The sequence below is a fragment of the Scyliorhinus canicula genome, chromosome 26 (assembly GCF_902713615.1).
Source record: "Scyliorhinus canicula chromosome 26, sScyCan1.1, whole genome shotgun sequence".
Classification (NCBI taxonomy): domain Eukaryota; kingdom Metazoa; phylum Chordata; class Chondrichthyes; order Carcharhiniformes; family Scyliorhinidae; genus Scyliorhinus; species Scyliorhinus canicula.
In genome coordinates this window covers 3,241,241-3,265,654 of record NC_052171.1, presented here as the reverse complement: position 1 = coordinate 3,265,654, position 24,414 = coordinate 3,241,241, and the positions used below count along the sequence as shown (strand labels likewise).

The window sequence follows — 24,414 nt, the reverse complement described above, 5'->3', positions numbered from 1 at the left end:
CACACTGATTAAAATATTCAACAACCGATGATTGCTTAAAAGATTATAACCATGTAAATGCAACACCCCTCAGGGCGCCGAGGACCCGGGTTTCATCCCGGCCTTCGGTCACCGTCCGTGTGGTTTGCATATTCTCCCAGTGTCTGCGTGGGTCTCACCCTCACAACCCAAAGATGTGCAGGGTACGTGGTTTGCCCCTTAATTAGGGGAAAATAAGTAAACGCAGTATGCTATATCAATATTTTAGAACAATTTCTTTATTAATATGACTTCAGTTTACAGCACAATTACTATTGTAGAGAGTCTCTTGACAGTAAAATGGTCAGAGTAATTCAGAATTTTATGAGTCTGGTACAATATTTTACTGTGACAAGAGTAGGGTACACTCTTACGGACATATGGTGCTGCTAAATGGGAAATGATGCAGATTTCGGAGACTTCCCACCGAAGCCAATCCGAGTGAAAGAAACAATTTAGCTGTGGCTCCTTCAGTTTAGAATTTTGTAGGACTTGCACGCTCATTTAAAGTTGATTTCCCGTACTCTCACATCAATATTACCAATTGTCAATCACAAGTGGATTGAAGTGGTACCTCTTGAGCAGTTTAACCAAATGTTCCTCTGATTTTGCTGAGGACAGAGCAAAACTGCAGCCCGACATGATAGGGCTTTCATTGAATTTTCCTGTAAATTCCAGGATGCGTTCTTGACACCAGAGATGGCATGGAGTTCAAGTCGCAGGAGCTTGACTCTGTCATCTGCAAAGCCCAGTTTTTAATGTGTGCTTTGCCCAAAAACATAGTATAATGGCAGAAAGGACGAAATTAGACAAGATAGCAAACAAAACAAATGCCACGTAAACGAATGCAGCATTTACCATCGGGTATCTAAAATATCCAGTAGAGCAGTGCATCTCAAACTATCTGATGTGACGTACCGGCAGTTTTTTTTTTCAATGTGCCAGGGACCGGTGAGCGAAACAAGCCAATCCAGGATTACTGTCTCTTTCTTTTCTGGAAACACTCCAAGTACCGGCAGACGATGGCTCGCGTACCGGCACCGGTACGCGTACCACACTTTGAGAAGCACTGCAGTAGAGCATTTTAAAAAAATTACAAAACAACCAGGCAATAGTACCTAATGAATAATGGGAGCCGATGTCAGCAAATCATGTTTGTTGTGCATTGTCATATGTATTTGTACACAATCTTCTTATCTACTGTCTGAACTTCCATCTTGACAGGACATTTATACAGGTATGAGAGGAGAGTCTCAGTGTAGCCTATTAAGAAATAGAATTTTTGAGGTGGCAGTTTCTGAATGAAGATGGCGCAAATGACAATGACGTTAGATCTTCTCTTCAATACTACATCATTGGCCAGACATCCGTGGAATGTTCCATAAATAAACTTGCGGATGAAAACATCTTCAATTGTGCGGTCTGCAGATCCCTCTTCGCCATCCAGATTGCCTGAATAAAGTTGAAGATATTTAGTATCCTTTACTGTTGCTTGCGTGTTGCCAGCACAGCGAATCCCACAAGTATTATCAGATAGTCCTCAACAGCACCACCCTCAGGTAGGTCTGCTCAGAACCATTTGCGTGGAAAACTGATCCATATTTCTTTATGAAGATAGATTGCTTCACATTTTGAAATCGGAAACCAGAAGCAGATTAAATCACACAATTATCAACCTTGTCCAATTTAACTTTTTTTAAATTTAGAGTACCGAATTATATATTTTTTCCAATTAAGGGGCAATTTAGTGTGGCCAATCCACCTGCCCTGCACATCTTTGGATTGTGGGGGCGAAACACAAGCAGACACGGGGAGAATGTGCAAACACCACACGGACAGCGACCTGGGGCCGGGAACGAATCCGGGTCCTCAGCTCCGTGAGGAAGCAGTGCTAACCACTGCGCCACCATGCTGCCCGTCCACGAATCTGCATTAATTCTTTAATATGCTGTTCCGCCTCACGCACATTCAATGCATTTTTACGTGCTGTCCTACTTTTACGGAGTTCTTGGAGTGTTTTATACTCGGGCAATATTGTGTTCAAAGAAAGAAAGTTGCAAGTTACTCACTGGTGTGTAGAGAGAGCCAACCTTTTCTGTGAGCAATGAAGTGAGGTGGATGCACCTCCTCGTAGGTAACTGGCTTATCACCCTTGCCAACACGGACACGAGCAGCCCGGTTCTGGAAAAAAGAGTTTTTAGTGTCTTGTTTCTTATTACACCAAGAATTGTTAAATCTATAGTCTAGTTAGCTTGACCACTGTCATGAGGAACATGTTAGAGTTGATAATTGAAGAGGTTCTAGCTGAGCAGTTCAAAAATCGGCAAGAGTCGGCATGGTTTTGTGAAAGGGAAATCATGTTGAAGCAATTTATTAGAGTTCTCTGAAGGAGTAACATGAAAATGAAAATCGCTTTATTGTCACGAGTAGGCTTCAATGAAGTTACTGTGAAAAGCCCCTAGTCGCCATATTCTGGCGCCTGTCCGGGGAGGCTGGTACGGGAATCGAACCGTGCTGCTGGCCTGTTTTAAAAGCCAGCAATTTAGCTCAGTGAGCTAAACCAGCCCCTATGGGCTGTGGATAGAGGGGAGCTTAGACCTGGATTCCAGAAGACATTTGGTAATGTGCCACATCAAAGGTTATGAAATCCAAGGGGCAGCATACTAGTCTGGAGGAAAGATTGGCTGGCTGTCAGGAAACAGAGTAAGCATAAATGTGTCTTCGTCTAATTGGCAGGATGTGATGAGTGGAGACTGGCTAGGGCCTGAATGTTTCACAATGTACATCAATGACTGAGATAAGGAGTGCGAAGGCAAGGTCGCTAAATTTGTAGATGACACTAAGATAGCGAAGTATGTTATGAAGATGGAAGAAGTTTGCAAACAGGTATAGTAGGTTTAGTGAGCAGACATTTGGCAAATCAAGTATAATGGGGGAGGAAAATGTGTAGTTGTTCACTTTTGCAGGAAGAATAAAGGAGTATTACTTAAACAGAGAATGACTGCAGAATTCCAAGGTGCAGAGGGATCTGGGTGCATGATCATAAAAAAGTTAGTGTGCAGGTGCAGCATTTAATCACGAAGGCAAATGGAATGTTATCCTTTATTCTGGGAACATACATGTGAAGATGTGTTACGTCATTGATACAGGGCATTTGTGAGACCACAGCTCGAATATTGAATGCAGTTTTTGTCTCCTCATTGAAGGAGAATGTAAATACATTGGATGTGATTCAGAGGAGGTTTACTGGATTGATACCTAGAATAAACAGGTTATTTTAGCTTAGTTTAGAAAGGCTGAGCTCGTTTCTGAATGGTTTTGACAGGGTGGATGTGAAAAGGATGTTTCCTCGTGTGGGTGAATCCAGAACTAGGGCACACTGTTGTAAAATTCAGGGTTTCCCTTTTAGGATGGAGGTGAGGAAATGTTTTTCTAAGGGCTGTGTGACTTTGGAACTCTGCCTCCGAAGGCGGTGGAAGCAAGATCACTGCATATTTTTAAGGCGGAGGCAGGTAGATTCTCCTCACACAAGAGAACCAAATGTGACCAGAGTATATGGGAAAGCAGTACTGGAAACACAATCAGCCATTAGTTTATTGAATAGCAGAGCAAGTTTGAGGGACCAATTTCTATTTCATCGATTCAGAATCCACATTTTCATCTCCATCACAAAATTAGATCCATAAAATCGTACAGCATGTCATGCCTGTGCCAACTCTTTGAAAATACTGTCTAATCTGGTCCCATACACCATATTTTTGTCCATAATCCTGTAAATTAGACCCATCAAGTGCATGTCTATTTCTTTTTTGAAAGATACTGTGCAATCTGCTTCCATCACTCTTCCAGCGAGTGAATTCAAATCTGAACAACCCTCTGTGAAGAAAATTTTCCCAATTTCCCATTAGTTAACTACTTTAAATCTCCTCAGATCAATTTCCTCCCCCCACCTGCCCCGGCTAAATCTTCTCCATCTTTCATCAGTTAAAGGTTAATTAAGTTGGTCTCCGATCACCAGATACATTTTCTGAGGAAGAATGTTCTTGCTCTCGAGGGTGTGCAGCAAAGGTTTACCAGGCTGATGCCGGGGATGGTGTATAAGGAGAGATTGACTGGGTCAGGATTGTTTTAGCTGGAGTTCAGACGAACAAGAGCAGCGGCGGCGGCGGCGGCGGGGGGGGGGGGGGGGGGGGGGGATTGGATTTCATAGAGACTTATAAAATTTGAACAGGAGTAGATAGAGTGGATGTAGGCATATGTTCCCGATTGTGGGTGTGTCCAGAACCAGGGGTCACAGTCTGAGGATTCGGGGTCACCCATTTAGGACATAGATGAGGAGTATTCACTAAAGAGTGGCCAGCCTGTGGAATTAGTTACCAGGGGAAGTCATTGCGGCTAGAGGCAGCGAGATACGGCACTCGAGGAGAATGGGATCTAGGGTTAGGGGGAGAAAGCAGGATGAGGCTAGATCAGCCATGACCGTGACTAGTGGTGGAGCCGGCTCGAATGGCCTCCTCCTCTTCTCCGTATATTTTAGTCTAATCTCTGATGTTTCATGTCCGATTCTGCTTACTTGTAATCCTGTTTACCTTAAAGCATGAAGCCGTTGTCTGTATACTTCTCCAAAAAATCCCACGTTGCCAAGATAACAGAACCTGGAATTCAAGTTCAGGGTCAGTGTCTTCAAACTGGATTATTGCTTTATTTTATTAAAGCTTGAATATGGAAGCTGATTCTCACCCCCACCCCCACCTCCCCCAAAGAGGCTGAGTCTAAAACATATTAAAATTATACTAGTACAGTGTGACAGTGCCAACACTAATCGCACTGAAGCAGCGGGGTCTCGGGCAAGGCGCTGGTTCATTTTAGGAGGAAGCTCCACACACAAGTGTATTCCGCCCATTTCATGTGTCTGCTTATGCATTTAACCGAACTAAACCCTCGCGATCACCATCGGCGTGAAAAGAGGAACATTGACAAAGACATCGCGCGGGAGAGCAGCGCATAAAAATCGTTTTCTTTACCGGCGGCCGCCGACAACTGCGCACCAGGACGGGCGCCGCCATCTTGAGTGCGCACAGGCCGGTGGGAGTGCGAATGAAAAGCTCGCGCGCGGGGTGACGTCACCAACGGTCCTCGCTCGCACTCGTCCGCGGTGGCGTTCGCGCAGGCGCGGCGCGGCGGCGGGCGGGAACAGCGAGCGCGTGAGGGCGTCGAGGCAAGCGGCTGAGGCGCGAAGGAGCGGCCGTTTTTTATCGGCCGGTGAGTGTACTGCCCGTTTATCCTCGCGGTTTGTCGGCAGGAGCGGGCGTTTGCGAGTGATGGAGGAACGGGGAGCGTGTGCGAATCGACAGGCCTGGAAGATGGCCGGGCCCGGTGAGGTGTCGCAGCTGCGGAAGTTGGCGGCGGCTCCAAGTCACCCAGCTGGAGGGACGGAGGCTGAGCTGCCGACATTGCGATGCGTGAGGGAGAGCGACGCCTTGTCCCAGCCGGGCGGGGGGTTCGTGCAGTCAGAGGGAGAGACGCGGTTCCCTGTGGCCCAGAGCGGGTGCTGACTGCCCGGTGCCAGGCTCTGGGCTGGAGAGCAACTTGCAGTGGGAGGGGCAGAATCCAGGAGCCAAACTGGGGGAAAGAGGTTCTGTTGAGGGAGGGTATGCGAGGGGCTAAAGCTGAGGTAAATTAGAATAGAGGGTTAAATGCATGGCTCGAAAATTGGCATGGAAGCAATGGGGTTTTGATTCATGGGGCGCTGGCACCAATATTGGGGAAAGTGGGAGAAAGACTGTTGGAAACGTGCTGTGGGAAGCATCCAGGTGAGTGGCATAACTAGGCTGCTGGAGAGGGATTTAAACTAAGTAATGGGGCAAGGGATCAGGGTTCGAGAAATTACAGTAGACCAGGCAAAACAGCCATGTAGGAATATGGAAAATGAGGATCAGAGTGTGGCAGGAAGAGAGAGATTGCACAAATCTAAGAGCGCACGAGCAAAAAAGGCGAGAGGGTGATCATTGCTCGGCACAACATCGAGGGCCGAAGGGCCTGTTCTGTGCTGTACTGTTCTATGTTCTATGTTACAATAAAAGAACATTCTGTACCTGAATGCATGAGTTGACAGAAAAGGTAGAAATAAAAATGTGATCTTACAGCCATTACATAAGAACTAGGGGTAGGCCATCTGGGCACTCAAGCCTGCTCCCCAGTCAATAATACCATAGCTGATGTTTTCGTGGACTCGGCTCCACTTACCTGCCCGCTCACCATAACCCATAATTATTTTACTGTTCAAAAATCTAGTTGTCTTGTAAACATTCAATGAGGTAGTTTCAACTGGGCAGGAAATTCCACAGATTCACAACCTTTTGGGTGAAGAAGTTCATCCTCACATCAATCCTAAAACTGCTCACCCTTATTTTGAGACTGTGCCCCCGAGTTCTAGTTTCACCTGCCAAAAGAAACCACTTCCCTGCTTCTATCTTATCTATTCTGCTGTTTATGTGGCGATCATGTTGGAGAAGGTGATGGGGGAGGGGGAACTTTGACCGGCCCCTGGAGGTGGATCGGGCCCACAGGGTGCTGAGGACGGGGCTGCAGGTGGGAGAGCCGCTGAGGACGATGATGGTGGAGTTCCTGGATAAAGAGAAGATCTTGAGGTGGTGAGACAGACCAAAAAGTAGATCTAGGAGGGGAGTGAGCTGCGGATTTACCAGAGCTGTGAAGTGGAGAGCTGGGTATAATCGGATAACGGTTGCCCTCTCCAAGAATGGGGTGAAGTTCAGGGTGTTGTACCCTGCCCTCTTGTGGGTGCCTCATCAAAAGCAGGAATTTTATTTTGACTCGCCGGAGTAGGTCGTGGTCTATGAGAGACCATGAAGTGGAAGGACAGTGGGAGGAATCTATGTGTTGAGCCAGAGGAAATGGGCAAGGTACTAAATGAGTAAATGAGTACTTTGCATCGGTGTTCACGGAAGAAAAGGACTTTGTGGAAGCTGATTCTTGGGTAGGGTGTGTGGACAGTCTGGGCCATGTTAACCTAAAAAAGGGGGACATATTGGGTGTTTTAAAATACATGAAGGTAGATACGTCTCCTGCGCCAGATGGGATTTATCACTGTTAGAAATGGGCTTTTTTAGTGAGCTATAAATGATATACGTAAAAGGTTTAATTGAGAACTCATTGAGAATTAACTGAAATCATATTAAGCATTGATACAATGCAACTATAGCTGGGAATTAATCAGAGAAGACTCTGTATTTTCACATTTCACAAATTGCTTGAGGCCTGCAAGGTCAGTGACTCAACTAGCTAAAAGACCCTATTGTTTGGTAAAAACTGGGCGGCTGGCCAGTATGGGCAGTTCCGTTTCTAAAGTAACAGCCAGTCTATGTTGAGATGCAGGTGTCGATAATTTGGGAAATTGGTAAGCGATGGTATGGGAAATTCACACCGATACATTTAAGTACATATATCTCTTAAATTGATGGACAGACACTTTGGCCGAATTGAGTGAATTATAAATTAGTAAAAGCCAATCACAGATGCAAAGAAGGCAGAACCTTGAGATTATCTTCTTAAGAATCACTTGTCGGGATGGAAAAATCCATTCCGGAATCAATCTATCTCTTTCTGAAACCTATTACCTCGGCTTGCTTTTGCTAAGTCACCATTTTTCTTTTGTTTAAATCACTCAGTCTTATTGTACTGTGTATTATGATTTGAAGAATTACCACGATTTGTATTTTAAACTCAACCACTGTATTCGCTAAAGACAATCAACGTGACTCGCTTGCTGAAGGACTAGTCGGAATTCTAATGTTGTACTGAAAATAAAGTTACCAGTGGGCACCACAAGCTGGCAAATAAATTCAACTGGACTTTGCTAAAAAGCACAGACTGCTATCTAATAACTGATATCCAGGGTTCCAAAGAGACACAGAGTTCCATCGATCCCAGAATACTGAGGAAAGCAAGGGAGGAAATTGCCTGGGCTTTAACTGACATCTTTGTATCCTCATTGGCTTCAGGTGAAATCCCAGAGGACTGGATAATAGCTAATCTGGTCTGCTGTTTAAGGAAGGTAGCAGGGATAATCCAGGAAACTCTAGGCCAGGGGTGGGCAAACTTTTCCGTGCAAGGGCCACATTCAGAAATTCATAATTCACAAAGGGCCGCATAGTATATTAAGTAAAATAATTACTTCACCCGGTTATGATTCTGGGCGCCTCATATAGAACAGTACAGCACAGAACAGGCCCTTCGGCCCTCGACGTTGTGCCGAACAATGATCACCCTACTCAAGTCAACGTATCCACCCTATACCAGTAAGTAACCCAACAGCCCCCCCCCATTAACCTTAAAATTTTTTTTAAAAAAAAACATTAAAAAAAATTTTTTTTTTTTTTTTTTTTTAATGACTTGGTGGGCCGCAGAAATACCTTTGGCGGGCCGCATGCGGCCCACGGGCTATAGTTTGCCCACCCCTGCTCTAGGCAATAACGAGCCTCACGTCGGTAGTTGGTAAATTATTGGAGAGAACTCTCAAGGACAGGATTTATGCCCATTTGGAAACAAATGGACCCATTTGCGATAGGAAGCATGGTTTTGTGAAGGGGAGGTCGTGCCTCACTAACTTGATCGAGTTTTTTGAGGAAGTGACAAAGGTGATTGCTATGGGGAGGGCGGAGAATGTTGTTAACATGGACTTCAGTAAACCTTTGACATTTTGGTAGATAAAAGCAGGACCTATTCAGTTAATTGAAGGAAATAGGGGACAGTTACAGAACAGTCATGTGAGGGTCCCTTTAAGAAAAGTGGGCTTTGTCAAATAGCTGCCGTGTTGTCACTGTAGGTGGAGCTGGGCTGTGGTTCTGTCTTTTACTTTCGTTTTGAGCTGGGAGCTACTTTGTGGCTGAGTTTTTTAGTTTTGTTTTCTTTTTTGGAAAAAAGATGTTTGGCTTATGGATGTTATTAGGAAAGTGATTAAGGGTTACCTTAATAGAATACCGTATTTTGCGGGGGGGGGGGGGGGGGGGGGGTTATTTGTGTTGGTAGTTGATAATATGTTTACTGGGTATTTATAAAATGTTAACTGGATTCATAGAATAAACATTGTTTTGTTTAAAAATACTTAAGATCACTTGTTTAACACCTGGAAAGTGGGTCCATGTTCTCCTCATAACCAACATTTATTAAAAGTTGTAGGTTAGGTGAACTCCATGACATAGTTTGGAGTTCTCTAAACCATGGCCCATAACAAATTGGGGGCTTGTGGGATAAAAGTATCTTTTGTGATTCGGTTGGCTTAGTGAACTTAAAGACAGTGAGGGGTGAGCCATATTTGTGTTTGCTTTTCAGGTGTGGTATTCCAGTTTAAGTAGGGAGTGTATTGTGGACAATGGCTCTTTCAAAGGCACAGAAGTTTTTGGGGGTGGAGAAGGTCGCGCGCAGTGCCTTATGAACAGAGACTGAAAAAAAGCTTTTAGATTTGGCAAAAACATTGCAGTTAACGATACCTGACAGCATACGAAAATAAGAGGTACTTACGGCGGTAGCTGAGCATTTAAAATTGCCTGAGATACTGTTAGACCTATTGGAAATGGTGACAATTCAGTTACAGATGAAGCAACTTGAACGTGAAAAAGAATTGAAGCAGCTTGAATATGAAATGAGAGTAAAAAGAGAGAAAGTAAGATACAGATCAGGGAAAAAGAGGAGAGAGAAAAAAAAAAGAATAGCCCTAGCAGAACAAAAAGAAAGAGAAAGGGAGGTATAGATCAGGGAAAAAGAAAAGAGAGATAGAGAGGAAAAGAGAGCGAGAAAAGGGAAAACAAAGAGAGTTTGAACTTCAGAAAATGGCCATGAAACATGACAGTTAAAATTTGTGGATGTAACAAAAAATGTACAGTTTGAGGATACTGATGAGGATAAAGAGAAAGAGCGTCATAGTTGAAGGCTTGGTAGGGATCTATTTAATTATGTCCAAGCATTGCCAAGGTTTGATGAAAAGGAGGTAGAAGCCTTTTTCATTTCATTTGAGAAGGTAGCTAAACAAATGAAATGGCCACAGGACATGTGGGTATTACTGATTCAAGCAAAGCTAGTGAAGTGTTTGCATCTCTATCAGAGGAAGTACCTGGCATGTATGAGGAGGTGAAAAAATGCATCTTAAGTGCATATGAAATAGTGCCTGAAGCCTACAGACAAAGGTGTACAAATTAAGGTAAGAACCTGGTCAAACATACATGGAGTTAAAGGATCAAACTGAGTAATTTTGATCGGTGGATAAGGATTTTGAAAATAGACCAAACGTCTGAAGCTCTCAGAAAGATTATACTTTTAGAGGGGTTTAAAAATTCAATTCCTGATGTACTGAGAACTCAGGTGGAAGAGCAGAGGGTTAAAACTGCAAGGTTAGCAGCAGAAATGGCAGATGATTATGAATTAGTTCATAAATCAAAGCTTGGTTTCCAACATCAGTTTCAGCCTGTGAGGGATAGAAACTGGGGAAAAGAGAAATACTCAAATGGTAAAGGGAATCTGATGGGAGGTAATAAGGAGTGTATACCTCAGATTAAAAAAAAGTCCAGGACGGTAGAAGAGAAATGAAGTTTCAAATGTTTTCACTCAAAGCCATGTCAAGTCACAGTGGTGGTGGTTGAAGAAAAACACTGGGAAGACTGATGTGGTAAAACAGTGGTAAAGGAAAGCTCAAGTTTAGCAAAGGAGGTGCAAAGGATGTACAGCATGATCAAGAGGTGATTGATCAGAAGGTGCCAGATCTCTTTAAACAATTTACTTGTGTGGATAAAGTTTACATATGTTTGACAGGAGGAGTAGGTAAAGAAGTCACAATTTTAAGAGATACGGCAGCTAGTCAATATTTGATGGTAAGAGTTACGTAGTTTGGGAAGAATGTTGCCAGAAAAGGTGGTAATATGTGGAATTCAGGGTGAGAAGAGTAGTGTTCCATTATGTAAGGAAAGGTTGGAAAGTCCAGTGAAGAGTGGTGAAGTGATAGTTGGAGTAATGGAGAAACTATCTTGTCCAGGAATACAGTTTATCATGATATAGCTGGACCGCAGGTGGGAGTGGGAGTGTGGTTGATAAGCCAGTGGAAAATCAGACAACTGAAGTGTTGAAGGACAAGTGTCCTGGGATTTTTCCGGATTGTGTAGTATCAAGGTCGCATAAGACAAGAGGAGAAATCAAAGAGCGAAGATAAAGTTGAAGTTCAATTATCAGAAACGATTTTTGATCAGATGGTTGGAAAAGAACAGTAACAGGTGGAGGATGATGCGGATATTTTTAGTTTGGGAAAATTGGCGGAGTTACAACAGAAAGATATAGAAATAAAATAGATGTATGAGAAAACATACACTGAAGAGTAATCTGAGTGTATACCAGAATGTTATTACCGTAAAAGTGATGTCTTGATGAGAAAATGGAGACCTTTATATATGCAGGCGGATGAAAAGTGGGCAGAAGTTCATGAAGTAGTATTAATGGTAGGGTATAGAAAGAAGGTGTTGTGAGTAGCACTTGAGTTACCAGTGGGTGGTCATTTGAGATTAAGGAAAACTCAAGCTAAAATATAAAAACATTTTTATTGGCCTGACTACATAAAGATGTACTTAAATTATGTCGATCATGTCACACATGTCAAATGAAAGGGAAATCTCAAGCAGTAATAAAACTAGTGCCCTTAATACCCATTCCAGCATTTGAGGAACCTTCTATAAGGATCCTAATTGATTGCGTAGGATAGCTTCCTAAAACGAAAAGTGGGAATCAAAATCTTTTGACTATAATGGATGTGTCTACTAGGTTTCTAGAGGCCATTTCAGGACACAATATTACAGCTAAAAAGATTGTGGAGGAGTTACTTAAATTCTTTACTAGATACGGACTACCTACAGAAATACCATTGGATCAAGGATCATATTTTACCTCAACGTTTATTCAAAGAAGTGAAATGAAATGAAAATCGCTTATTGTCACGAGTAGGCTTCAATGAAGTTATTGTGAAAAGCCCCTAGTCGCCACATTCCGGCGCCTGTCCGGGGAGGCTGGTACGGGAATCGAACCGTGCTGCTGGCCTGCTGGTCTGCTTTAAAAGCCAGCGATTTAGCTCAGTGAGCTAAACCAGCCCCTGAAGTTATTGATAGCTTAGGAATAAAACAATTTAAATCAACTGCATACCACCCAGAATCGCAGGGAGCATTAGAAAGGTTGCACCAGACTTAAAAGACAATGTTGAGGGCGTATTGTCAAGATTATCCAGAAGATTGGGACAAAGAAATTGAATTCGTACTGTTTGCATTTAGGGATGCACCTAATGAGTCAACCAAATTCAGTCCTTTTGAACTAATTTTTGGTCATGAGGTAAGAGGACCACTTAAGTTGATTAAGGAAAAATTGGTGAGTGAGCAATCGGAGCGTACGTACATTATTAGATTAATGCCAAATTTTAGGGAACGATTAAATAGAGCAGGGGAATTGGCGAGACAACATTTAAAGGCTGCACAACATGTGATGAAACGGGTAACGGTCAAGAAAGCAAAAGTTTGTAGTTTTGCCAGTGGAGATAAAGTTTTAGTATTGTTACCAGTGGTAGGTGAACCATTAAAAGCAAGGTTTTGTGGACTGTATCAGATTGAAAGGAAATTAAGTGAGATGAATTATGTGGTAAGAACGCCGGATAGAAGGAAAACTCACCGAGTGTGTCATGTGAATATGCTTAAAAGGTACTTTGAAAGGGAAGGAGAGCAAAAGGAGGAGGTTTAATGATTCTAACTCAAAGTGAAGAACCAAATCCAGATGACTTTGAATTTGACATCCCTCAAATTTGGAAAACGAGGATGTTCTTAAAAATTGGGATAAATTGTTAGTTACCTTCCAGAGGAAAAACCAACTGACCTGAAAGAGGTATTGATATCACATGGGCTAGTTTGGTGAGATAAGTTGGGAAGTACTAAAATGGCTATACATTATGTAGATGTGGGAAATGCTGTTCCAATTAAACAATTTCCATATCGATTTAACCCTTTACAACTGGCACATGTTAACAAAGAGATTGAGAGAATGCTTAAAAATGGCATAATTGAAGTGGGTTGCAGCCAATGGAGCTCACCCATAGTGATGGTACCGAACTGGACGGTACCCAACGGTTGCGTGTGGACTATAGAAAGGTTAATGGAGTTACAGAACAGACTCTTATCCTAGCCCATGTTTGGAGGATTCCATTCAGAAGGTGGGACAATCCACTTTTATTTCGAAACTGGATTTACTTAAAGGTTACTGGAAAATACCTTTATCCGAAAGAGCGAGGAAGATTTCAGCTTTTGTGACTCCAGATGGTTTATACCAATTCAAAGTTATGCCATTTGGCATGAACAACGCCCCAGCCACATTTCAACGATTAATTAACAAAGTCGTGGGCAGCACGGTGGCCTAATGGTTAGCATAACCGCCTCACGGCGCTGAGGTCCCAGGTTCGATCCCGGCTCTGGGTCACTGTCCGTGTGGAGTTTGCACATTCTCCCCGTGTCTGCGTGGGTTTCGCCCCCACAACCCAAAAATGTGCAGAGTAGGTGGATTGGCCACGCTAAATTGCCCCTTAATAGAAAAAATAATTGGGTAATCTAAATTTAAAAAAAAAAAAAAAAAAAAAAAAAAAAAAACAAAGTCGTTTCAGGATTATCCAATTGTGCGGTATACATCGACTATCTGGTAATTTATAGTCAGACATGAAAAGAATATTTGAAGCATCTGATGGAGTTATTCGATCGACTTCAGGAGGCGGGTTTGGTGATAAACCTAGCCAAAAGTGAATTTGGAAAAGCCCAAGTCACTTTCCTTGGCCATAGAATTTGACAGGGTCAAATGGTCCCACGGGATGTGAAACAAAAGTTATTGGGGAGTTTCCAATACCCTCGACACAAAGGGAAATAATGTGATTTCTTGGCATGAGTGGAGTTTACTGGAAATTTGTGCCGAATTTTAGCAGTGTCGTCGCTCCACTGATGGACTTGCTAAATAAGCGTGGCAAATTTCAGTGGACAGCGGAGTATCAACAGTCATTTGTTGGCCTGAAGGCTGTGTTAACCACTGCTCCTGTGTTGGCCGTACCAAATTACATAAAACCATTCAAAGTGGCTGTTGACGCGAATGATGTTGGCATAGGTGCGGTGCTCTTACAAGAAGATGACGAAGGACTAGAGCGGTCTATTGATTATTTTTGAATGAAGTAGAAGTATTCAATGATTGAGAAGGAGACTTTGAGTATCGTGCTGGCTTTGCAACCTTTTCAAATCTATATTACCAACAATTCATCAGAAACAATTATATATACTGATAATCCATTGACGTTTTTGGAGGGATTCCAGAATAACAATGCCAGACTGTTTTGATGGAGTTTATTGTTCCAGCCATTTCATTTAAAAATAATGCATGCGGCAGGACGAGAAAACGTGTTAGCTGATGCTTTGTCACGAATACGATGATGAGAAGCAGGTTTGGTCGAGGAAGAAGAACTAAAATGGACTATGTTATTATCAATGTTTGCGTGTTTTGTTTTAAATATGCTGTCAATGTGAAAAGGTGAAAAATGAAACCACCTTGAAGTTGATGGTTTGTTTTATTTCTTGGGGGGAGGTGTCATGTGAGGGTCCTTTTAAGAAAAATGTGCTTTATCAAATGGCTGCAGTGGTGTCACTGTGGGTGGAGCTGGGCTGTGATTCTGTCTTTTACTTTCATTTTCAGCTGGGAGCTGCTTTGTGGCTCTGAGTTTTTTGGTTTTGTTTTCAGTTGGGAGCTGCATTCAAACAAAGAAGGTGTATTTTTGGTCTCTCTCTGTATGCTAAAGAATGTCTCCTGATCACTTGATAACTTCAAAGTGATACCTGTTTTCTGTAAGGAATTCAAACCTACTGTTTTGTAGGAAAAAAGGGTGTTTGGCTTATGGATATTATTAGGAAAGTTATTTAGGGTTGCCGAAAGAGTACTGTATCTTTGGGGGGGGGGGGGGGGGTATTTGTGTTGGTAGTTAAGATGTTTACTGGGTGTTTATAAAATGTTAACTGGATTCATAGAATAAACATTGTTTTGTTTACAAATACTTAAGATTTTTATTGCGTAACACCTGGAAAGTGGGCCCTTGTGCTCCTCATAACCAAAATCTATTAAAAGTTGTAGGTTAGGTGAACTCCATGAATTGCTGCTGTAGTTGGTTCCACGTCTGGGGGGTGGCTATCACCACTGGGCTGGTGGAGTGTTTCTTGGGCGGTGATGTGAGTGCCACCTTGGTGAGGGCTCAGAGAGAGGTCCCCTTGCAGGAGGCCTCCTCCGTAAGCACCCACTCAGCCTCTGCCTTCTTTATCCATCCCATCACTTTCCACCGTCACTGCCCAGTGGTATAATTGTAGGTTTGGGAGAGCTAGTGTTCATTTAGATCGTCTGTACTCTCCCTGCAAGGGAGAGTGGGAGTGTTTTCCACCTCCGCAGGTACATTTTGACTTCCTCTGTCAGACTGGTCAGGTTCCATTTGTGGGTCCCCGTCCAGTCATGAGCAATTTGGAACGCCAGGTAGCGGAATTTGTGTTGGGCTTGTTTAAACGGCAGTCCCACCAGTGCTGCCCCTCCCTCTTGCAGGTTCAGCGGGAAAATCTCACTTTTGCTCATGTTGGGTTTGTAGCCCGAGAAGGCACCAAACTCTTTCAGGAGCGTGATGACTCCTTCCATGCTGCTTTGTGGGTCCAAGATGTGGAGGAGCAGGTCATCTGCGTAGAGTGAAACTATGCTCTCTGCCTCCTCTTTGGATCCCCCTCCAGTTCTGTGCAGTTCTGAGAGTGATTGCAAATGGTTCGATCGCTAGGGTGAACAGCATCGGCTTTAGTGGGCATCCCTGCCTGGTGCCCCTGTGCAGCTGGAAGTACTGGTGTTGTTTGTCCATACGCTTGCGATGGGAGCATTGTACAGGAGTTTCATCCATGAGGTGAATCCTTTTCCGAGCCCGAACTGCTTCAGCACCTGTATAAGGTACTTCCACTCGACTCTGTCAAAGGCCTTTTCTGCGTCCAGGGAGACGATCACCTCGGGTGCTCTGCCCCCGGATGGGGTCATGATCACGTTCAGCAGACGCTTGATGTTCGATGTTAGCTGTCTACCTTTGACAAAGCCCGTTTGATCCTCTGCGACCACCTCTGGTGCGCAGTCTTCTTGCCTTTTGGCCAATATTTTGGCGTCTACGGTGAGTAGCCAGATGGGTCTGTATGAACCGCATTCAGTCGGGTCTTTGTCTTTCTTAGCTATTAGCGAGATTGAGGCATGTGCTAGTGTACCCCTTGCCAGCGAGTCTGTGAACATCTACCGCAGGTGCGGGGCCAGTGCTGTCGCAAATGTTTTGTTGAAGTCCGCCGGAACCCGCTTGGTCCCGGCGCCTTCCCCGCCTGCATGGAGTTCATACTCCATGATCTTTCCCAGTTCTAGCGGTACTCCCAGGCCCACTTTCTGTCCTCCCCAGGACTGGTATGTCCAATCCTGCGGGGAACTGTTTCATCCTCGAGTCCCTTGGTGTGGGTTCTGAGGTGTACAGTCGCCGGTAAAAGTCTTTGAAGATCTTGTTAATCTTGTCTGGGTTCGTTTCTAGCGTGCCTCTGTTGTCCCTAACATCTGTGGTGGGGAAATTACGCTTTCTCTCTGGTGACTGCCTGCTTTCTCAGCTGGTGCGCCAACAGGTGGCTAGCTTTGTCCCCATGTTCGTATAGGGTCCCCCGTGCCTGGCGGAGTTGGTGCACTGCTTTCCTTGTGGAGAGCAGGTCAAAGTTCATCTGTAGTTTTTTTTTCTCCGCCAGGTGCTACTCAACCAGTTTCTTACCATCTCAATAATTTGCCCTCAAACTTCCGGTGGCGGAGATGACGTAGGAAGCCGCACATTTGTGAGCTCCCGTTTCAAACTGACTTTTCGGCTCTTTTTAGAGCCCAAAACGGAAATTTTTCGACGTCTCCCGGTGGGAGAAGGTGTGCTGATCGACTTTCCCCGCAGTTCATGACTCGAACTCGGAGTGGAAAGGGGGGGGGGGGGGGAAATGGCAGCAGCTCCCCAGAAAAAACGGGGGAAGGAATCCAAGATGGCGGCCGGCGGAGCTCCAGAGGAGTGGAAGCAGTGGCCCTGGAGCAACAAGCTGCTCTCCTGTGCTGTTTTGCAGACTTCAAGGCTGAGGTACTGAGCTCTCTGCAGGAAACGAACAAAAGGCTCTCGGAGATTCAGACGACCCAGGGTGCTGCCATCAAGGAGCTGCAGACGCAGGCCACTGAACGAGAGGAAGAGGCCGGGATCCTCGTGAGTAAGGTGGAGGGACATGAGGCGCTCCACAAGAAGTGGCAGGACCGCTTCGAGGAGCTTGATCACCGCATGAGGCGGAAAAATCTGCAGATCTTGGGCCTTGTGGAGGGGTCGGACCTGACAACCTACGTGGCTGCGATGCTGGACTCGCTAGTGGAGGCCGGGTCTTTCCTTCTGCCCTTGGAGCTGGGGGAGCACAGTACTGGCCAGGAGGCCTAAGGAGAATGAGCCCCCGCGTACGGTGCTGGTGAGGTTCCACCGGTTCGGTGATCGGGAGTGTGTGCTGCGCTGGGCCAAGAGGGTGAAGAACAGCAACTGGGAGAATGGGGTAGTACGGATCTACCAGGATTGGAGTGCGAAGGTGGCTAAGCGGTGGTCCGGGTTTAATCGGACGAAAGAGGTGCTTTACAAGAAGAAGATTAAGTTTGGAATGTTGCAGTCTGTGCGCCTGTGGGTAACTTATTCGGACCGGCATTATTATTTCGATTCCCCGGAGGAGGCGTGGGCCTTCGTGCGGACGGAGAAACTGGACTTGAACTGGTTGCAGGATCGGTTGTAATACGTTATTGCTGGATTCTGCTGTTGCTGTGTTCTCTTTTTCTGTACTTTTACAATTTTGATATAGTTATTTATGGGGGTGTTCTGTTATGTTTTTTGCTGTGGGGTATTGTTTGAGTTTTGTATCTTGGGGGGGGGGGGTTTGTTGTATTCTATGTCAGGCTGGGGGTATGGAGTGGGGCTGGTATTTGGGCGCTGCGTCAGAAGGGTGTGGTGGGGCAGTGCGAAAGCGCGGGCTTTCCTCCGGTTTCCCGCACTGCGGGGCGGAGACAATGATGGGGGAGGCGGGGCCTTAACTGGTTCTTCCCCGCGCTGGAACGGTGCCTGGAGGAGGGATAGGATGGGGGATGATCCCACTTTGGGAGGGGTCGGGTTATTGGCGGGAGATTCCGGGGTCAGCAGAAGTTAGCTGACCCATGGAAGTACAATGGAGGTCGGTTTGCGGCTAGGAGGGTTCCTAGCCTGGGGGGAGGGGGGGGGGAGGGGGGGGGGGGGGAAAGGGGAATACCGGGTTGCTGCTGGCAGGGTCAGGAAGGAGCTGGTGGGGGCCGGGGGGACAGAGGTGAGGTGTTGTCGCCGTGGGGGACTGGGTCGGGCAGGGGGTGCTGGCCTGGGGCGGGCAGTCGACGGGCTATGGCTAGTCGACGGGGGAGGGGGGGGGGCGGGACGCCCTCTGATCCGGTTGGTCACCTGGAATGCGAGAGGATTGAATGGGCCGGTGAAGCGGTTGAGGGTACTTGCTCATCTGAGGGGGCTAAAGGCAGATGTGGCAATGCTTCAGGAGACCCACCTGAAGGTGCCGGACCAGGTCCGTCTGAGGAAGGGATGGGTGGGGCAGGTTTTCCACTCTGGGTTGGATGTGAAGAACCTGTGCTGTATTTCTCTATCTATCTCTATCTATCTAACCTGGGAGTGGCGATTCTGGTGGGGAAAAATGTGTCGTTTGAGGCATCGGAGGTGGTGGCGGATAAGGGGGGTAGGTATGTTATGGTTAGGGGCAGGCTACAAGGAGAGAAGGTGGTACTTGCTAGTGTGTATGCCCCAAATTGGGACGACGCGGGCTTCATGAGGCGTATGTTGGGACGGGTCCCGGATCTGGAGGCGGGAGGTCTGATCATGGGGGGGGACTTCAATACGGTGTTGGATCCTTCACTGGATCGGTCCAGCTCTAGGATGGGTAGGAGGCCGGCGGCGGCCAAGGTACTGAGAGGGTTTATGGACCAGATGGGTGGGGTGGATTCATGGAGGTTTGTGAGGCTGAGGGCACGGGAGTACTCTTTCTTCTCCCACGTACATAGGGTCTACTCTCGGATAGACTTCTTCGTGGTGAGGGACAAGGACCCCCAGCAGTGCGGTTCATACAGGCCCATATCTCTCCTCAACGTAGATGCCAAGGTGCTGGCAAAAATCCTGGCCACCAGGATAGAGGACTGTGTGTCAGGGGTTGTACACGAGGACCAGACAGGTTTTGTGAAGGGAAGGCAGCTGAACACGAATGTGCAGAGATTGTTGAATGTCATCATGATGCCGGCGATTGAGGGAGAGGCTGAGATAGTGGTGGCGCTGGATGCGGAGAAGGCCTTCGATAGAGTGGAGTGGGGGTACTTATGGGGAGGTGTTGGGGAGGTTTGGATTTGGTGTAGGGTTTATTAGATGGGTGAGGCTGCTATATGAGGCCCCGATAGCGTGCGTGGCCACGAATGGGAGGAGGTCGGAGTACTTCCGGCTTTACCGAGGGTCCAGGCAGGGTTGCCCCCTTGTTGTTTGCATTGGCAATCGAGCCGCTGGCGATGGCGTTGAGGGATTCAGATAGGTGGAGAGGTTTAGTGTGAGGTGGGGAGCAACATAGGGTGTCGTTGTATGCCGATAACCTGTTACTGTATGTGGTGGAACCGGTGGGAGGGATGCCGGGGGTGATGGAGCTGCTAGCTGAGTTTGGGACCTTTTCAGGTTATAAACTAAATTTAGGCAAGAGTGAGGTGTTTGTGGTGCACTCTGGAGGAAGGAATTGGTAGGCTCCCGCTTAGGCGGGCAGGGGAGAGTTTTAGGTACCTGGGGGTGCAGGTGGCCAGGGACTGGGGGACTCTTCACAAACATAATTTCACCAGACTTGCAGATCAAATGGAGGAGGAGTTCAAGAGGTGGGACATGTTGCCATTGTTGTTGGCGGGGAGGGTGCAGTCCGTCAAAATGACGTTGCTTCCGAGGTTCTTGTTCCTCTTTCAGTGCCTTCCCATCTTTATCTCCAGGGCCTTCTTTAGGAGAGTGACTAGCAGTATCTTGAGCTTTGTGTGGGCACATGGGACTCCGAGAGTGAAGAGGGTTTTCCTGGAGCGAGGGAGGGATAGAGGCGGGCTGGCGCTGCCCAACCTTTTGGGGTACTATTGGGCGGCCAATGTGTCAATGGTGCGTAAATGGGTGATGGAGGGGGGAGGGACGGCGTGGAAAAGAATGGAGATGGCGTCATGTAGAGGTACGAGCCTGGGGGCCATGGTAACGGCGCCGCTGCCGCTCTCCCCTAAGAGGTTTACCACGAGCCCGGTGGTGGCGGCGACCCTAAGAATCTGGGGAGAGTGGAGACGGCATAGGGGGGAAACAGGGGGCTCGATGGAGGCTCCACTGGGTGGCAATCATCGGTTCATCCGGGGAACAAGGATGGGGGATTTAGGGGGTGGCAAAGGGTGGGCATCAGTAAATTGAGGGACCTGTTTATTGACGGGAGGTTTGCAGAACTGGGGGAACTGGAAGATAAATTTGGGCTTCCCCGAGGGAACATGTTCAGATACTTGCAGGTAAAGGCGTTTGCTAGGCGACAGGTAGAGGGATTCCCTTTGCTGCCCTCGCGGGGGACGATGGACAGAGTGCTTTCGGGGGTGTGGGTCGGAGAGGGGAAGGTGTCTGACATCTATAAGGTAATGCAGGAGGTGGAGGAGTCGTCAGTGGAGGAGCTGAAGGCTAAATGGGAGGGGGAACTTGGGGAGCAGATAGAGGACGGGACTTGGGCGGATGCCTTGGAGAGAGTCAACTCTTCCTCTTCATGTGCGAGGCTTAGCCTCATCCAATTTAAGGTGCTGCACCGGGCCCACATGTCCGGGACTAGGATGAGTAGGTTCTTTGGGGGTGAGGACAGGTGCACCAGGTGTTCGGGGAGTCCAGCGAATGATGCCCATATATTCTGGGCATGTCCGGCACTGGAAGAATTCTGGAAGGGGGTGGCAGGGACGGTGTCGAGGGTGGTTGGATCCAGGGTCAAACCAGGGTGGGGACTCGCGATTTTTGGAGTTGCGGTGGAGCCGGGAGTGCAGGAGGCGAAAGAGGCCGGTGTTCTGGCCTTTGCGTCCCTAGTAGCCCGGCGGAGGATCTTGCTACAGTGGAAGGATGCGAGGCCCCCAAGTGTGGAGACCTGGGTCAATGACATGGCGGGATTTATAAAGTTGGAAAGGGTTAAATTTGCCCTGAGAGGATCAGTACAAGGGTTCTATAAACGGTGGCAGCCTTTTCTGAACTTCCTGGCTCAAAGATAGGTATCTTGGTCAATAGCAGCAGCAACCCAGGGGAGAGAGAGAGAGACGGGGGTGCGCGGGGGGGTGTTCATAACTATAGTTTCTATATTGTTTTTTGCTACGGTTGTGTAACTTAACAATGGGTTAACTTAAGTTGTTGTTAATATGTTGGGTTGTTCATTGAGGAGGGGCGATGGTTTATGATTGTTGTTATCACTGTTATCGTTGGTATTTTAGTATGGTTTGATGTTGTTGTGTAAATTAAAAAATTTTCAATAAAAATTATTTAAAAAAATAAAATAATTTGCCCTCAACTTCGTGGGCTTCCACCTTAAACAGTCTCTTGTGTGGGACTGTATCAAATGCCTTTTAGAAGTCCATATAAATGACATCCATAGACAATTCCCCTGTCCACTACCGTAGTCACCTCCTCAAAATGTTTAATAAGCTTGGTCAGTCATGACATTCTCTTCATGAATCCATGCTGGCTTTCGGAGAACAACCAAAATTTTCAAGGTTTTCAGTTACCCTATCCCTGAATATAGATTCCAGCAATTTCCCCACCACAGATGTTAGGCTAACTGGCCTGTAATTCCCTGGTTTCACCGTTTTTAAAAAGTGGAATGACATTTGCAATTTTCCAGTTCAGCAGGACTACTTCTGAAACAATGGAACTCTGGAAGATTATAGTTAGGGCATCTATAATGTGCTCCCCTACTTCCTTTAACATCCTCAGAGGGAAACCATCAGCTCCTGGAGATTCGTCAGTCTTTGGTTCCATTAATTTCTCAGTTAGTGATGCCGTACTTACGTTAATTGTATTAAGTCCTTGTCCTTTATCGACTATTAAATTTTGAGGGGATATCCGGCAAGTTATCCTCTTTTTCCACTGTAAATACTGAGGTAACGTAATTGTTCAGGGGCTGTTTAGCACAGGGCTAAATCGCTGGCTTTGAAAGCAGGCCAGCAGCACGGTTCGATTCCTGTAACAGCCTCCCCGAACAGGCGCCGGTATGTGGCGACTAGGGGCTTTTCACAGTAACTTCATTTGAAGCCTACTCATGACAATAAGCAAATTTTTATTTATTTTTGGTTTTTTTTTTGTTCAACATGTCTGCCATTTCCCTATTATCACTGATAATATCTCAATTTTCAGCTTTTAGTGGGCCTACATTGCTCTTCACCTATTATTTAGGTTCTTCATGGTTCTTCACTGCCTCCTCAAACTTGCCCCTTGCCTGAGGTGTAATCCTCAGGTTAAAACACCACCAATCAGCTCTCTCCCTCAAAGGAGAAAGCAGCCTATGGTCATCTGGGACGATGGCGACTTCACTTACTTCATACAATTACAAGATTTCTTCTTTTGCTTTTGATGACCGTTGCAATTTTTAAAATCCCTTTTAGTAGCTCTTATAAGGTGCTTTGTGACCCGTTGCTGGTCCTAGCACCTATCACATTTGTTCGAATCTGTGCTCTGTCTTGTATTTTTAGAAAAGCCTTTTCTTTTAGTTTTATGCCCTTTAGTTGTCCATTGCTGTTATTTTTGTTAAGCAGAGCTATTTCCTTTCAAGAGTATATACTTGCTCTGTATCTCATTAAATGTTTCTTTAAATATTCCCCACTGATCTTCCGTCGTTTGACCCATCAACCGATCTTCCCAGTCTCTGGGACAGTGGACAGTATCTGCCTCATCCTGTTAAAGTCAGTCTTCCCCAAGTCTAAAATTTCAGTATCTGAAATGTGCTTCTCACTGAATTCAATCATGTTGTGATCACTATTTGAGAAGTGTTCATGCGCAGTTAAGCTGCTAACTAAATTGGGCTCATTACTCACAACTAAATTGCCTGTCCCCTTGTTGCATCTAGAACACAGTGCATCAGGAAACTATCCCGGACACATTCCAGAAATTCACTCCCTTTCTGACAGGTGCTTGTCTGTTGCTCCCAATCTGTGTACATTGAAATCCCTCATTAATACTGCTCTGGCTTTCCTACACACTAGCCTAATTTCTGCCTTTATACAATCTATCACTTGAGAACTGCTACCATTAAAAGGTTAAGCCTAAAAGTTTGGGCCTATACTCATTGGAGTTTAGAAGAATGAGATGCGATCTTATTGAAACATCAGATTCTGAAGGGGCCTTGATAGGGTAGATGCTGAGAGGATAACTCCTCGTGGGTGGAATCTAGAACTCGTACACACAGTATCAAAATAAGGGATCACATTGAAGACTGAGATGAGGAATTTCTTCAATCAGAGGGTCTTTAGTGTTTGGAATTCTCTTGAATATATTCAAGGTGGAGTTTAATTGATTTTTGATTGGTGAGGGTGTGAAAGGTTATGGAGGACAGGCAAGAAAGTGTCCTTATGATCTTTTTGAAAAGTGGAGGAGGTTGAATGGGGCAAGTGGCCAATTCCTGCTCAAATTTCCGATGCTCCTCTGAGCAGATGTGGTCACCGAGGGGGTCTGTTCCCAATCGCATTGACAATAGTATAACAGGACTTCTTTTAGTTACACTCATCAGAACTCAACCAACACAACAGCTTGCATTATTATTGCACTGTATTTGTCTTATGTGGCACTGTGTTTTGTGAATGAGCACTGTTATCCAGATAATGTCCAATTAAGATAATGAGACATTTGCAGAATTGCAGCACAGTATTTGCAAATTAACTTAAATTTAAAAGTATTTATATTCCACAAATTTTCAACGTTTCACATTCCAACACCCAAACAGCCCCAAGGAATCCTCAAATGAACAAACAAGATGACTTCCTCTCAATAGTCAACGATAACCAATTTCCAAAAATGCATAATAAACAAACTCCAACAATTGGAGAATCCCTCCTTTATCCTTCTCAGTTTGAACTAAGACATCTGACCCATCTGCAGCTCGAACTGTTCCGACACCCCGAATACGGCTTCAAGGGGGCTGGGCTTCACATTCACATGCAAGACCCCTGAAACTGTCCTGAATACCGACCTCTAAAAATTTT

General features: G+C 45.7%; 1 protein-coding gene and 1 long non-coding RNA gene across 3 annotated transcripts in view; one reads left to right on the top strand and one right to left on the bottom strand.

Moving 5' to 3' along the window:
* Window positions 1-237: 237 nt before the first annotated feature.
* mrps24 (mitochondrial ribosomal protein S24) lies at window positions 238-5,156 on the bottom strand. Its single transcript, XM_038785407.1, has 4 exons — window positions 5,043-5,156; window positions 4,608-4,673; window positions 2,088-2,199; window positions 238-1,470 (listed from the first exon to the last, which is right to left on the bottom strand). Exons 1-4 carry the CDS (start codon window positions 5,082-5,084, stop codon window positions 1,187-1,189), a joined length of 504 nt encoding a protein of 167 aa, XP_038641335.1. The 5' UTR covers window positions 5,085-5,156; the 3' UTR covers window positions 238-1,186.
* A 27-nt stretch (window positions 5,157-5,183) lies between these two features.
* The window catches only part of LOC119957392, a 73,230-nt gene continuing 53,999 nt past the window's right edge, over window positions 5,184-24,414 (top strand). For both annotated transcript variants that reach the window (XR_005458793.1, XR_005458794.1), the window contains exon 1: window positions 5,184-5,280. This is a non-coding gene — a long non-coding RNA (uncharacterized LOC119957392). The remainder of the gene's footprint in view (window positions 5,281-24,414) is intronic.